Below are 13,846 nucleotides of genomic sequence, written 5' to 3'. Positions count from 1 at the left end.
CTTGTATAGGGTTCACTGGCCTCGTCAAGCTGTCCATAAACAGCTTTTAGCCAGTGCAGCTCTCCAGAACCTGTTTCTTTCTGAGAAAATAAAATGATTTGATTTGATTTTATTTGATCTCTTTTAATTTTTGTTCTTGTGTTCCTCTTTGTTGAGCAGTGTATGAGTTTTCAAAATAAACCTTCCTGACCTTTCGGACTCTTTGGCCCAGTTTAAGTATGGAAACACTTCGATCCTACTCTCCTGACTGGTGGGACCAGGTTAACGGTACACGAGGGGTCGGAGGGCAATGAAGCAGCACACACGACAGCCTATGATCCCGACAGCCACGGCATGAAGTCATCACGTGGTCTTAATTTTTTTTTATAACTTGTGTTACGCGGATCGTCGCCGGTTCACGTCTGACTAGGCACCTAAACCCCTTTGTTTACTGTGCCAGTCCCTAGAGTATAGCCACCTGCAAAAAGCCTATACGCACCTTTGTAAAACGAACGAATACTGACGCGCAAGATCTACCCAACACTACACCCATACCTGTGCCCGTAATGAGGTGCACCGGATATAATGGCGAATGGGATCTTAGAGTAGAAAGTACACATAGACAAAGATGCATTACTACTATCTAAAAAATAATAGCGCTATTACAGATATGTGCAGCTCAATGAAATGTGGGAAGTGAGGTTTATCTACATGAACCAGGAGGTACTGATGGCACGTATATTTATGCTTTGAATATGCAATAAACTATTACACTATTTCAATCCGCGTGGACATGGGCTGTATCTTTCCAAATGTTTGAAGTATTCGAAATGAACTTATAAACAGTTTCATTTACTACATGTAGGCTTCCTCAAAAAATAACTTTGCTGCAGTGCGCAAATGTTATGCTGCCAAACCACATCTTCAAGAAAATTACGAACTGCAAAGAGGTCGGACATAGGAGGTTGAAGAAAAAAGAGGTATATATATATATATATATATATAGATATATATATATATATATATATATATATATATATATATATATATATATATATATATATATATATATATATATATATATATATATATATATATATTAAAATAGAGGTGTTGTACGTCGAGAAAGGTTCAGACGCAGCTTGGCAAAATGTGCTTTTTTAGGCAGGTCTGGCTAATGGCGAGCGGCGTGTGCGAGCTACTACTACAGCCACCGATCATCATCGCCTTCTTCATTACCAGCAGAGCGTTCGTTATTCAGACTCATTACAATTACTCCCCGCGAAATGAGGAGCCATCCTGGCGACCTCTGGACAACTAAACACGGGAGGGTCGTAGCAGCGCTTAAGTCTCAAGATTTGGACAATTTTCTGGCCACGACGACGTTGGTCAGAAGATGGTTCCGGTGGCTCAATGAGGTAATTCACTGGTGACGTTTTTTGTAGCACATGATATGGGACGTGATACTTGGGGACCAACTTGGTAGAAAGGCCAGGTGTAGCAGAAGGAACATGCAGCCAGACCAGTGTACCTGGATCGTAGGAAGTAGTGTTATTTGATGCGTCATGGTGGTGCTTTTGGCCTCCTTTGTCTTGGGTTGTGAATGATCTTGCCAGTCGGCGGCATTCTTCAGCGTATGTAGCGCCTTGAGACAAAGTCGTGGACTCTGAGGAGTCATGTTAGTACTAAATAATGGTGTCCATAGTGCAAGAAGGTTCGCGTCCATAAAGGAGGATATATATATATATATATATATATATATATATTCGTACAGGCATCACGTCTCCTACGTTACACTTGTCGACTAGATATACGGTGCTCTTTCTTCATGGCGACATCGAAGAAATTCATTAAGATCACGATCGTACTTGGGAGGACCTTGGGACATCCCTTTTTACAAGTGGCTCCGGCTCTTCGAGGTGAGGACAGCGGCCGCCGCATGGAGGGAGTGAGACAAGCTGTGCTACTCCTGCGATCACATTGAAGGTGAGGCTCTCCGATGGTTTCTCACCATCACTTCAACGCTTACGCGTTTTTGGAGAGCTTATCTTTACGCATGGAAGAACGCTTACGAGCGGCTTCTTCCCGCCAATTCATTCATTGCCGGTTGAAACAAGGCCAGAGCCTGAAGGAATACTATAAAAAAAGCATCTCTCTCCGACGCCTTGCCTACCTAAAGGATGCACACCATATATCAGGGCTTATCGCCAGCCTTCCTGCGCATATAGATTTGGCGCTTGCTGAGCATGCCACGTCTACACCAGCAGAATGGCTTACAGCAGCACTTCGTGTAGAGTCAAACATGAGGAGAGTGAAGTTGCGAATACACATATTAAGGTAGCAAGCGACAGCATTCGTCAGCGTCCACCTATTGCCCCGGTACAAATACCCACGTTCGAGTGTAGACTTTGAACGACGGATGGCTTACCCCGCCAGATGAAATGGCAAATGAACGGCCTGACGCGCCATCATTTCCGCCCTTTTCACTGGCCACGAAAACAAGGAGACTGACCCAAACTTCATGTAATTTAGCTTGATACCATCATTAACGGGTACCCTGTCAGCGCTACTCTTGATACCGGAGCTACGATTACCTGCATCAGGGAAACAGGGCTGGTGGTGCTTCACCTGTAAATAATGAGGAATTCATGCATCTCCCTGGAACAAGCCACATCATGTACCAAAACTTTGGGTCGCGTCAGTCTGAAGATACAGATAGGAAAAGTGGCAAGAGAAATTTAGGCTCATTTACTACAGGGCATGAAAAGAAACTTAATTCTTGGCTTGGCTAGTGCCTGTCTGATTGATTGATTGTTAGGTGGGGTTTGATGTCCCAAGAGCTCCAGATGATAAAGACAGACGCCATAGTGGAAAGCTCCAGAAATTTCGACCACCTGGGGTTCTTGACGCGCACCCAAATAAGAGCACGCGGGTCCGCAGCATTTTCGCCTCCATAGAGAATGCAGCCGCCGCAGCTGCGATTTCATCCCGCGAGCTGCGGGTCAGCAGCCGAGTACCTAAGTTAGTAGACCACCACAGTGGGACGATAGTGCCTGCGTCTTTACTTGACTCTGGACTTTTCAACGCTAATTATAATCCAAGAGGATGTCATCCTCTATCCTCGTACACAAAATCATGCCACAGTTAACATGAACACGTCTTTGCAATTACTTGAAGTTTGCGATTTACTACATATAAATGAAGATTAACAGGAGTGAAGGCTGAGGAAGTTGATGAGACCTGGGTGGATAACAAAGTACGCCGAGAGAAGGTTGAAAGGCAAGAAGTAGAAGACCGCGAACGCGATGAAGCAGAAAGGCGAGAAGTCCACGAACATGAAGAAGCTGAAAGGGGAGAACGAGACAGGAGCGCCTTGAGTTGAAACGAATAGAGTTGGAAATCCTACAGTGTTTGCAGGTGCCTAGTTCAGGTCAGCGGTCCGAAAATTCACGACCAACGGCCACCATTCGTAGTAGGCCAGCACATGGCGAAGTATCTCAAATTCGAACACGTCTGTGAGCGAAATGCCTTGGTGCGGTCTCTTTGGGCGCAGAACCTGTTAGCTCTTCTTCCCGGCGAAGTGTCATACGTGATAACGTGCTTGTCGATGGAAGTGTTTGAGAGGTGTAACGAGGTTAAGGAAGTGCGTTTGAGACGTTATAATTTGTCGCCCGAGGCTTTCCGGCAAACGTTTCTGCATTCTAAAAAGGGGAATGAGTCACATGTGGACTTCGCGTTTCGTCCTAAAGCCGATTGAATTGAATGGCTCAAGAGTGAAATTGTTTATGACGATCGCGATAATGTAATAGAACGCATTGCATTGTGGCAATTCTACCGCTGCATCGAGGATGATGTCCAGCTTTGGCTGGAGGACAAACCTGGTGAAGTACAGCTAAACAGGGCAGCAGAGTTAGCTGAAAAGTGCTATACTCGCCGATACTTGCATAGTAGGGCAGTTCGCGTTGAAAAGGGTGAAAGAAAATAGGTCTTTTCAATGAGACGTCATGAACGGAAACCCCCTGCACACCACAATTTCTGTAAGTACCCGCATTTTACGAAAAACTCTGTAGGGGGAGGGCAAGGAAAGTGCACAAATCGAGTGAGGTTCCTAAATAGCGCACGAATACCCCTCGGGCGTTTAAGTCACTGAAGCAGCTTATCTGCTATAACTACTAAAGAAGGGGCACGTCGCGTTAAGCTGTAAACAAAAGTTTGCTTTTGCAGCAATCTGGGAGTCTGAAGAAACCATGAGGTTGTTAGAGCCGTACCTACAGAAAAGTAGTGTCATTGACAAATCGTGTCGAGCCCTTCAAGACACAGCGGCAACCATGCACCTTGTCCATCCTTCGTTTGATTCTCGTTACGACTTTACAGAAGAATGCGCGTAGATGAGGCAATTCATTGAGGTATCAGAGTGCTTACATACCAATCGCTACAGACCTACGGTTGTCATTGAAGGCTCTTTCAATAAGCTTCGCACCGAAGCAGCTGTGCGTGTTGCGTTTCCCTATTGTTTTCCCTAACTTTTTTCCAATTACCATGAGCACAATCCCCAAGAGCAGGGTAAAATGGGTTTTTTTCAACTTGGTTGGCATTGCCCTCCCACAATCGCAAGCGCAGAAGCTTTCGCAGCAACTTTATCTCGCTTAATGTAGTGAAACACCATCTACAGAGGGGGCCGTGATGCATGACCTTGGCTGCGAGTTGAACGAGCCTCGGTCAGAAAATTGTCCGATTGAAACACTCGAGCCGCCCGTCACTTATGTGAATGGCGTCGTCTCAGTCATCTGTGGAGACGGAATGCTGCCATTGGGCGAAAGGGGTGTCGCGCTCTCATCTGTAGCTGAAAGTTGCAGTGAGCTGTCGAGGGTTGATCGAGAAACGCTTATTCAAAGGCAGCGTGAAAACCTCTCGATTAAAGTGCTAATGAAAAGTATCAAATTGAGAAAAAAGCAAAAGAATGTTTCTTTTTATGAAAAATTATTGCTCCTGTGTCGTAGTCACACAGATGTGCAAAAAAGCTTGTATAAGAATCTCTTTTTATCGCCTAGGAATAAAAGTGGCCGGTTACTGAGGTGAGCATGATACTGCAATAGCACAACTTAAACGTTCACTAGAAGAAAGAAAAGCTAAACGCTAACGCAGATTCATTGAGCGGTGTGTTTTGTTAGAACCTTCTCCACATTTTGGTGTTTTGTGGCAAGTCGGGGCAAAATTTTGCCTTCACCATGGTCTTAGCAGAGCGCTCCCGTCCAGAGTGATCTCAAAGGGCCAACTTTATGTTGTATTTTATTATAGTGCGTTGTTTCATGAGTAAAGTTTCGAGTTCTGATTTTAGGAGTTTTGTGCTTCAAAGGTGCCTCTTGATGCAAAAGGAACGAAATGTCGATAGACATGTCGCTAAGTATACATTGTACTATATTGTGTATGGTGTTCTCTCGTGTAACTCAGGCACTTTCTTGTGTTGTGTTATGTGTTGTCGAACCATTAGTGACAAGTTGGAGAACCATCGACAAGCGTTGAAACCGCAAATCGTTGGAATAGGCGAGTGAAGCTACTCGAAAAAATTTGGTGACAAGCCAGTGGAGCTTGGATCCTTCTTCAAGAATGCGACCTGTTCACGGAACTGAGCCTGGAGCCACATCTTTCCCATGGCGCTGGAGGTGAACCTGGAAGGACCTGCTGAACGAGCTCACCACGCGGAAGCAGCTCTTCTTTCCGGCGCATTGTCCAGCTGCGGAGGTGCTGTGGTGACTTTTAGTGGAAAAGCTAGTGAGCGAGCCGGGCTGACGCTACCTTCTGTGATGGCATCTTACGCAACACGCAGTAAGCTGCCTCCTCCTAAGGGCACCATTCAGGCCCGATGATGTAGTTGACGTCATTTAGCCTGACGCGTCTTACGCAATGCGTGGCAATAACACTCATCAAGGGGGGCAGTCTAGCGACAGTTCGTGATTGGAAGCTTATGACGCAAGAAAAATCGGTGGTTCCTGATTGACAATCAACAATCAACAGCAACACTACTATATACAACTAGTTACGGCGTAACTACAGAAGAAAAGGTAAGAAAAAAAGAGTGCTGCCCAGCGCATCATAGCGCAATAGCTCCAACAATTGCTTCATAGCGAGACAATAAATATCTCATTATACTGGTACGACGCCATACCTAAGCACTACATGACATTTCATTGTGTCAAAGCCAGAAATTTGATTTTTTTTCTGTCCGTGCAAGCGAAGGGATGCTGGTAAATCGATCTCCCAGCATTTGCATTTGATTGGCCTCAATGAACTTGCTGTGAAGCAAAAGGTTGCGCAAATGTGCTGTGATGTGCTGGTTAGCGCTCTTTTATGTCCTTGTCTTTTCTCCGTAGTTACGCCGACACTACTCGTGGTCCTATGGCGTGCAAACATGTTGATTCCGAATCCCCAACTATTCTAAGCATCAGTCCTAATAGGTTCCTAAGTGGAAGCTGCTGATGTAAAGAAACCCCAAGGTCCATGAGAGAACTAAGCGAGGCACAAGCAGTAGACCAAAGCGTCAGAGCGGTTGAAGAAGTCCCGGCTCATCGTCGAGCTTGTCAGGCTGTCGGTCCCAGTGCAGTGTATGTACGGCCTCTGTTTATGCTGTACATAAATGTTGCCTTAACAAACCGTCGCCTTGTCCTCTCCGCCCATCAGCTCCGCGCAGAAGCAGCCCCGAGCTGTGAAACACGGGATTCCCAATATAATTCACTTCCTCCATCACTTCTCCACAGCAAATAGTATCATGAAGCTCAGCTGATCTGCTAGGATTTTGTCTGCTAGGCAAATAAGTTCAGTCGAGCATTGTAACCTGAATCTGCGTCGTCACCGTACATAGTGTCGACTAAGGTTCAATGCTACAGTCTGGATGCTCGAATCACCAAGATTCGCGACACCGCGAGTCCTTGAGGGCGTTCTAAGGAGAAACGAGGAGGTGTGTGACGACACATGGAGTGGCCATGCTCGCTCGTACGTCTCAAACAAAAATGGGGTAGTTATTGCGTTCACAGCAGTCAGGTATACGGAAATGTTCATTTTTCTATAACAATAAAGAATGCGCACAAGCGAACAGATTATGTTTTCTGTTCATAAGACACTTTTTTGAGCCTGCAGATAGCTCAACCTATCCGCATTCGTGCGGTAAAGGCCGCTGTAACTCAGGGAAACGCGCACGTGAACAAGTCTACCGAACAAAATCATAGTTTACGATACCTGCGCGCAACGTGTTAGCGATGATATATATCTGTACGCTGCTCCACTTTCATAGCGTATGGGCGAGGTGGCGTTTAAAATACGTGCACTGAATACACTTTCAGTTCGCATTTGCCACCCGTCAACCCGACCACTGTAGCTCACAATGGTTTCCCAACACGTTGATTGGAAGACACCAGTTGAATCGTGCTGTCTTCTTTCGCCTTTGTTTTAATATAGCATTGGTTATTGTAAAATAATAAATAACGTCTTCTGCAAGTACTATTCTTAATTTCCCACCACACCACAATTGTTGTTTTGCGAATTATAAAAAAGTACACCACGCTTCCGCAAGGCTACACACAAACGTAAGTTTTAGCACTGGGTAATTATTGATCCTTTAAAACATCCACTTGTTACGTAATTAAAATGTTTCATTGCCTTGAGCAGTTCATGCTTCTGATGGCCTTATTACTTGCCTTTACCCTCCTCCCAGAAAATTGCATTCATATTTTTTTCTGAATCAGTTTTGGCTGAAACTTTCGCTCAGTCGTTGAACACATGCTTGCCACAAAAACGGCCCATGTTCTGTTCTTGCTCAGAAAGAAGTTTTTCATCATTTACTTATTTTTACCTTTCTTGATTTTCAATTACTGGGCATTTTTTCTCTCGTACTACCAATGACGCTGCCACCCACGCCGATGCTGTTATTTCTACGAGGTGTCTTTTTTCGTGCAATGGTCTGAATGCGATCACCTGACCATTGCCTCAGTAGTTAGAGGCCACCGCACATCTTATTGCTATGTTTATAAGCGCCGTAAACTCTGCAAGGGGATGGCCACTAATCTTTGCGACCTTCCAGCCATCTAATATTATTATTATGTGCAAGTTTTTATTGCTAACGAAAGGTTCATTGTGGCAGATTTTCACAATAGTCAACGCTTGTTCGTTCAAACACCATCATATTCATTCGACTCATTTGTGGGGGGCGGTAGTTTCAGCAAAAAAACACTAATATATGAAGGCACGCTTTTTCTCGTCTCAGAACATCAAACCCGTAGATTAAGTCATACTGATGAGTTTAACATACTGACCAACAAGAAACAATGTGAACGTTCATGTCGTTCACTCGGAGATTCAAGAAAAGCAAGAAATTTCGCGCCCATAATGCAGCCAATCTCTGACCAATGCCTCAGTGCCAGATTAGAGAGCATTTAAATGGCGAGTGGTAGTTCTTATTGAGGTGCCGGACAAGTATCTAATAAAAACATGGTGACTTTGTCTTGACACATGCCCTACTCTAACTTACCGCATTTGATATATTTTTTATTTGCAGATACTGCAGTCCATTGGCCCCAAGCAGAAGCCTGAACATCAATAAAAACATTACTAATATAAAAAATAAAATTATTGCTTACGTAAGTCGTTGAGTAAATGCAAACCAATATAAACAATAAGAAAATGAATCAATAAATATGCTTCGCAATAGCAAGCACACAACTCTATGAGTGACAAACCATGCACATGCAATGATTCAACACATGAGCTAAATTCTCACTATGCATAAAAAATTCAACGCGGCAATCCACTGCTACAAAGTTTTTCAGCATAAACAGAACTTTGCATGTCAAGCAAAAAGTTATTTAAAAATTGAACAATTGGTTCAGTTGTTTAAGCCTTTGCTACTTCTTTGATTTATTTTTTTATGGTGATATTGCGTGTAGAGAAATGGAAGACTGGCGTATCTTAAGAATACTAAACGGATGCTTGACTCTTTTGTTGTGGTTTGCATGACCAGACCGTATGGGGCGCTCAGTTCAGTGGCTCTATGCGCGATTCTGTAGTGACCGTGGTACAGCTGATAAAAAGAATTCATGTGAGATATGGTTCTGGCATGAGTTAGTTTTTTTTCTATTTTGCCCTGTCGCGAAGAACGGTCACCCTGGAAAAACGCCAGTATGTGGTGTATATAGAACCTCAAGGCCAAATTTGGCATTCTTTCTCATCTCTTGACTAACTTCTTTCAGTGCGGGCGCCAGATTAGATCCGCATATTCTAATTTAGGTGTGACGAGAGCTTTGTATGCAGTTAGTTGTACAGTTGACGTACGACGGAATTTTCGTTTTAAAAATGCGAGCTTTTTTGCCACGTTGCTGTAATTTTTATACGTGTTTGCCATGTTGAACTTTTTGTATTCGTAAAACCAAAATGCTTTTCTTGATTGTTTTTATATGTGAAGCATTTCTTAGCGAACTTCAGCGACATTGAGCGTATCTATCTATCTATCTATTTAGTCGCTTACGCTTGAGTGCTCTTGTGATCACCCCCTTAATTTGGCGTGAACCAAAATCAGCATTGGGGGGGGGGGTAAGATGTTTTGACAAATATGACTGCTGGTCAAAACTTGAATAATGTCACCATCCCGTCGCGTACGTCATCAAACGCTTCCCGCCACACGGTAGCACATACCCACGGGTGGGTATGTGCCACTGGTATGCGGGTATGTGCTACAGTCGATAGACACTTTGTATCTACCCAGTAACGACGAAAGCACACATGGGTAAATTCAACACACGAGTGTTAGGAAGTACCCGACATTGGTAGCGGCGACCCAACAAATGCAAAGAATAAATGTCAGGGTTCCAGCTGGTATCGAACCCAAGCATTCTGCGTGGCAACGAAACATTTTACCACAGAGCTACGCCAGTTCTTGGAAAGACTTATCAAATAGACGCTAATCTTCGTAAAACGTCAATAGTGGTCACAGTGCTACCTACCCAATTTTATAAACATTACATATTTACTCCTTTGATACAGCCGTCACATTGCCCCGCCGCGGTGGTCTAGTGGCTAAGGTACTCGCCTGCTGACCCACTGGGCGCGGGTTCGAATCCTGGCTGCGGCGGCTGCATTTCCGATGGAGGCGGAAATGTTGTGGGCCCGTGTGTTCAGATTTGGGTGCACGTTAAAGAACCCCAGGTGGTCTAAATTTCCGGAGCCCTCTACTACGGCGTCTCTCATAATCATATAGTGGTTTTGAGACGTTAAATCCCACATATTGTTACGGGGAATAAAGTACACACTGGTGAACAAATGTGTACTGGCGAATATACTGGCGAGCTAATGCGTCCGACGCTGCTGCAGTCCGAGCACGTTCCCGTTCAGCACTTCGTCGTCGTCATCCTCAGGCATCTACTTAGCCTGTGACATTACCCGCCGGCGGCAGAAGCACCGTCCTGGTGCGATCAATTCTCGAGGCGTGAGAAGTATGGGTTAAGCCGTGAGACGTGCACTATATCGGTCGCGACTGGAGCTGGTACTGACGTGGTATGGAGTGGAGCTATCTCAGATGTCACGCTGGTGACCTTGCGTAGGACGTGGTAGGGGCCAACGTAACGGGACATTAGTTTTTCGCTGACACCTACACGACGCGATGGTAACCACAGCAAGACGAGTGACCCCGGAGAGTACTGTACGTCGTGGGGCCGGTGATCGTAAGCACTCTTTTGGTTCAGCTGCGAGGCACATAAACGATCACGGGCGACTTGGCGGGCGATGTCAGCTCGGGCCAGGGCATCACGAGCATAAGCAGTCGATGAGGCGGCGTCAGATTGGAGCATGCTGTCCATGGGCAAAGGCGGGTCATAACCGAACAGTAAGTAAAAAGTGGAAAATCCAGCTGTATCATGCCGTGAACTGTTGTATGCGAAGGTAACGAAAGGTAAGTGGATGTCCCAATCTTCGTGATCTTTGGAGACGTACATCTCTAACATATTCGTCAAGGTACGGTTGAGGCGTTCCGTGAGGCCGTTGTTTTGCGGATGGTACGCTGTAGTGAACTTGTGGTGGGTAGAGCAGGATCGCAGGAGCTCGTCGACTACTTTAGATAGAAAACAGCTGCCGCGGTCGGTGATCAACTGACGAGGAGACTATGACGCAGAATGATGTCATGAAGAAGGAAATCGGCTACATCAGTAGCGCAGCTGGTGGGGAGGGCGCGTGTAACGGCATACCGCGTTGCGTAGTCGGTAGCAATAGCAATCCACTTATTACCGGTGGCCGACACGGGAAAGGGTCCTAGAAGATCAAGGCTGACTCGGAAAAATGGCTCATCTGGTACTTCAATGGGCTGGAGGGTACCAGCAGGTCTCAGAGCAGGTGTCTTGCGGCGCTGGCAGAGGTCGCATGCCGCAACGTACTGTCGCACAGAACAGTAGAGGCCAGGCCAAAAGAATCGGCAGCGAATGCGCTCATACGTGCGTGACACCCCTAGGTGTCCAGCGGAGGGGGAATCATGCAGCTGGGCCAAAACGCCTGAGCGAAGATGCGCAGGAACAACGAGTAAAAGCTCAGCACCATCCGGGCGGGTGTTGTAGCGGTGCAAGATGTCGTTGTGAAGATCGAACAGTTGTAAGGAGTGGTCAAGGTGGGGAGAGTGCAGGCCATTGATAATAGCACGCAAAGAGGGGTCGCGGCGTTGTTCAGAAGCTATGTCGGTGAAGTCGGTAATTGAAAGAACGAGGGCCTCTTGCTCATCTTCCCTCGTGTCAGGGGGATCGACTGGTTAACGGGACAAGCAGTCGGCATCTTTGTGAATTTGTCCGGATTTATAGGATACGGAAAAAGTGTACTCTTGTAAGCGCAGCGCCCAGCGACCAAGGCGTCCCGTAGGGTCCTTGAGTGAGGAGAGCCAGCAGAGCGCATGGTGGTCCGTAATAACTGAGAATGGTCGGCCATACAGGTACGGTCGGAATTTCGCAATGGCCCAGACGAGAGCTAAGCACTCGCGTTCTGTGATGGAATAATTTTGTTCCGAGCGCGACAACAGTCGGCTTGCACACGCGACGACGCGGTGCATGCCTTGTGACCGCTGCGCGAGCACTGCGCCTATGCCGTGGCCACTGGCGTCAGTACGAAGCTCCGGGGCGGCAGATGGGTCGAAGTGTGCTAGGACTGGTGGATTGGTGAGAATGTCAACGAGCGACGAGAAGGCGTTTGCTTGCTGTTGGCACCAGGTGAATGCGACATCCGTTTTGAGGAGGCAGGTTAAAGGATGGGCTACTTAAGCGAACTTCTCGACAAAACGACGGAAATAGGAGCACAGTCCCAGAAAACTTCGGACGTCCTTGGCAGAGCGGGGTGTGGGGAAGTCGCGAACTGCTCGGACTTTCGCAGGGTCTGGTTGAACGCCCGCAGCGTTAACAAGATGGCCGAGTACGCAGATTTGGCGTTGCCCAAAGCGGCATTTGGACAAGTTAAGTTGCAAGTTGGCACGTCGAAAAACATCAAGCACAGCGAACAGACGGGTAAGATGGTCGTCAAAAGTAGTCGAAAAAACAATAACGTTGTCAAGATGGCAGAGGCAGATGGTCCGCTTCATGCCTCGAAGGAGAGAGTCCATCATGCGCTCAAATGTCGCGGGGGATCGCATAATCAAAAAGGCATCATCTTGAGCTGATAAAGTCCATCAGGAGTCACGAAGGCCGTCTTCTCTCTGTCTTTGTCGTCCACAGCGATCTGCCAATAGCCTGAGCGAAGGTCTATTGAACAGAAATATTTGGCACCGTGCAAGCAATCGAGTGCATCATCTATGCGCGGTAGGGGATAGACATCTTTCTTGGTAATATGGTTGAGATGGCGGTAATCAACACAGAATCTCCAGCTATTGTCCTTCTTTTTAACAAGTACAACGGGTGAGGACCAGGGACTAGATGAGGGTTCGATTATGCCCTTATCAAGCATTTTATCGACTTCTCGCTGTATAATAGCACGCTCCGGGGCTGACACACGGTAGGGTCGTCGGCGAATGGGTCGAGCGTCACCGGTGTCGATTCGGTGGGTTACCACAGATGTCTGGCCCAAATTACGGTCGCCAAAGTAAAAGATGTCTTGATAAGAAGCAAGCACACGGCAGAAAGCAGAGACTTGTTCAGAGGTGAGCTTCTCAGATAGCATTGGCTTGAAAAGGTCGGAACAGGAACGTGACGAGAACGACGTTGATGAAAAATCGGGTGGCGAAATGGTGGTTAGAGCAGAAACTGTGTGGTCGACCAGTGGTGTAAGATGCGCAAGTGACATGCCGCGAGGAATAACTTGCGCTGAGAAGCCGAAATTGAGGACGGGAAGCGAAGTTCGGTTGTCCTTAACGGTAACCACCGTGTTGGGGAGTGCGACAGTGTGTGTCATGGCGACGTCAGAAATCGGGGCAGCAACATAATCTCCATCGGGTACTGCAGGATATGGCGAGAGTTGGACTTGGACTGCGGCTTGCGGCGAAAGTCTAAGGAAATCGACAGAGCGTAGACGAGGTGGGCTGGTAGAGACGGTCTCTGAAAAGGATGGTAGTTCGAGCTGAAGAAGACCTTTGGAACAGTCAATGAGCGCAGCGTGTGAAGACAGAAATTCGAGTCCAAGGATTAGGTCATGAGGGAAATTTTCCAGTACAGCGAACAGAACTGAAGTTTGATGCTCAGAAATTGTTAATCGCGCAGTGCACATTCCAAGCACAGCAGGAGTACTCCCATCCGCTGTACGAACGGTAGGGGCAATCGCAGGCGTCAAAACTTTTTGGAGGCGGCGGCGGAGGTCTGAGCTCATCACAGATATTTGTGCACCGGTATCAATAGGAGCAGTTATAGGTAAACCATCAACGAGA

The 13,846-nt window shown here is 46.6% G+C and overlaps 1 protein-coding gene across 5 annotated transcripts in view; it reads left to right on the top strand.

Annotated features, from left to right (window-relative positions):
- Positions 1-8,691, top strand: part of LOC119163118 (XK-related protein 6) — a 177,315-nt gene extending 168,624 nt beyond the window's left edge. For all 5 annotated transcript variants that reach the window (XM_075874188.1, XM_075874185.1, XM_075874183.1 and 2 more), the window contains one exon: positions 8,528-8,691. In XM_075874188.1, the coding sequence (XP_075730303.1) occupies positions 8,528-8,562 (35 nt within the window). In that variant the 3' untranslated portion in view covers positions 8,563-8,691. The remainder of the gene's footprint in view (positions 1-8,527) is intronic.
- Positions 8,692-13,846: the final 5,155 nt, after the last annotated feature.

This window comes from Rhipicephalus microplus, chromosome 9 (genome assembly GCF_043290135.1).
Source record: "Rhipicephalus microplus isolate Deutch F79 chromosome 9, USDA_Rmic, whole genome shotgun sequence".
In the NCBI taxonomy this organism is placed as follows: domain Eukaryota; kingdom Metazoa; phylum Arthropoda; class Arachnida; order Ixodida; family Ixodidae; genus Rhipicephalus; species Rhipicephalus microplus.
This window is presented reverse-complemented; position numbering and strand designations above follow the sequence as displayed.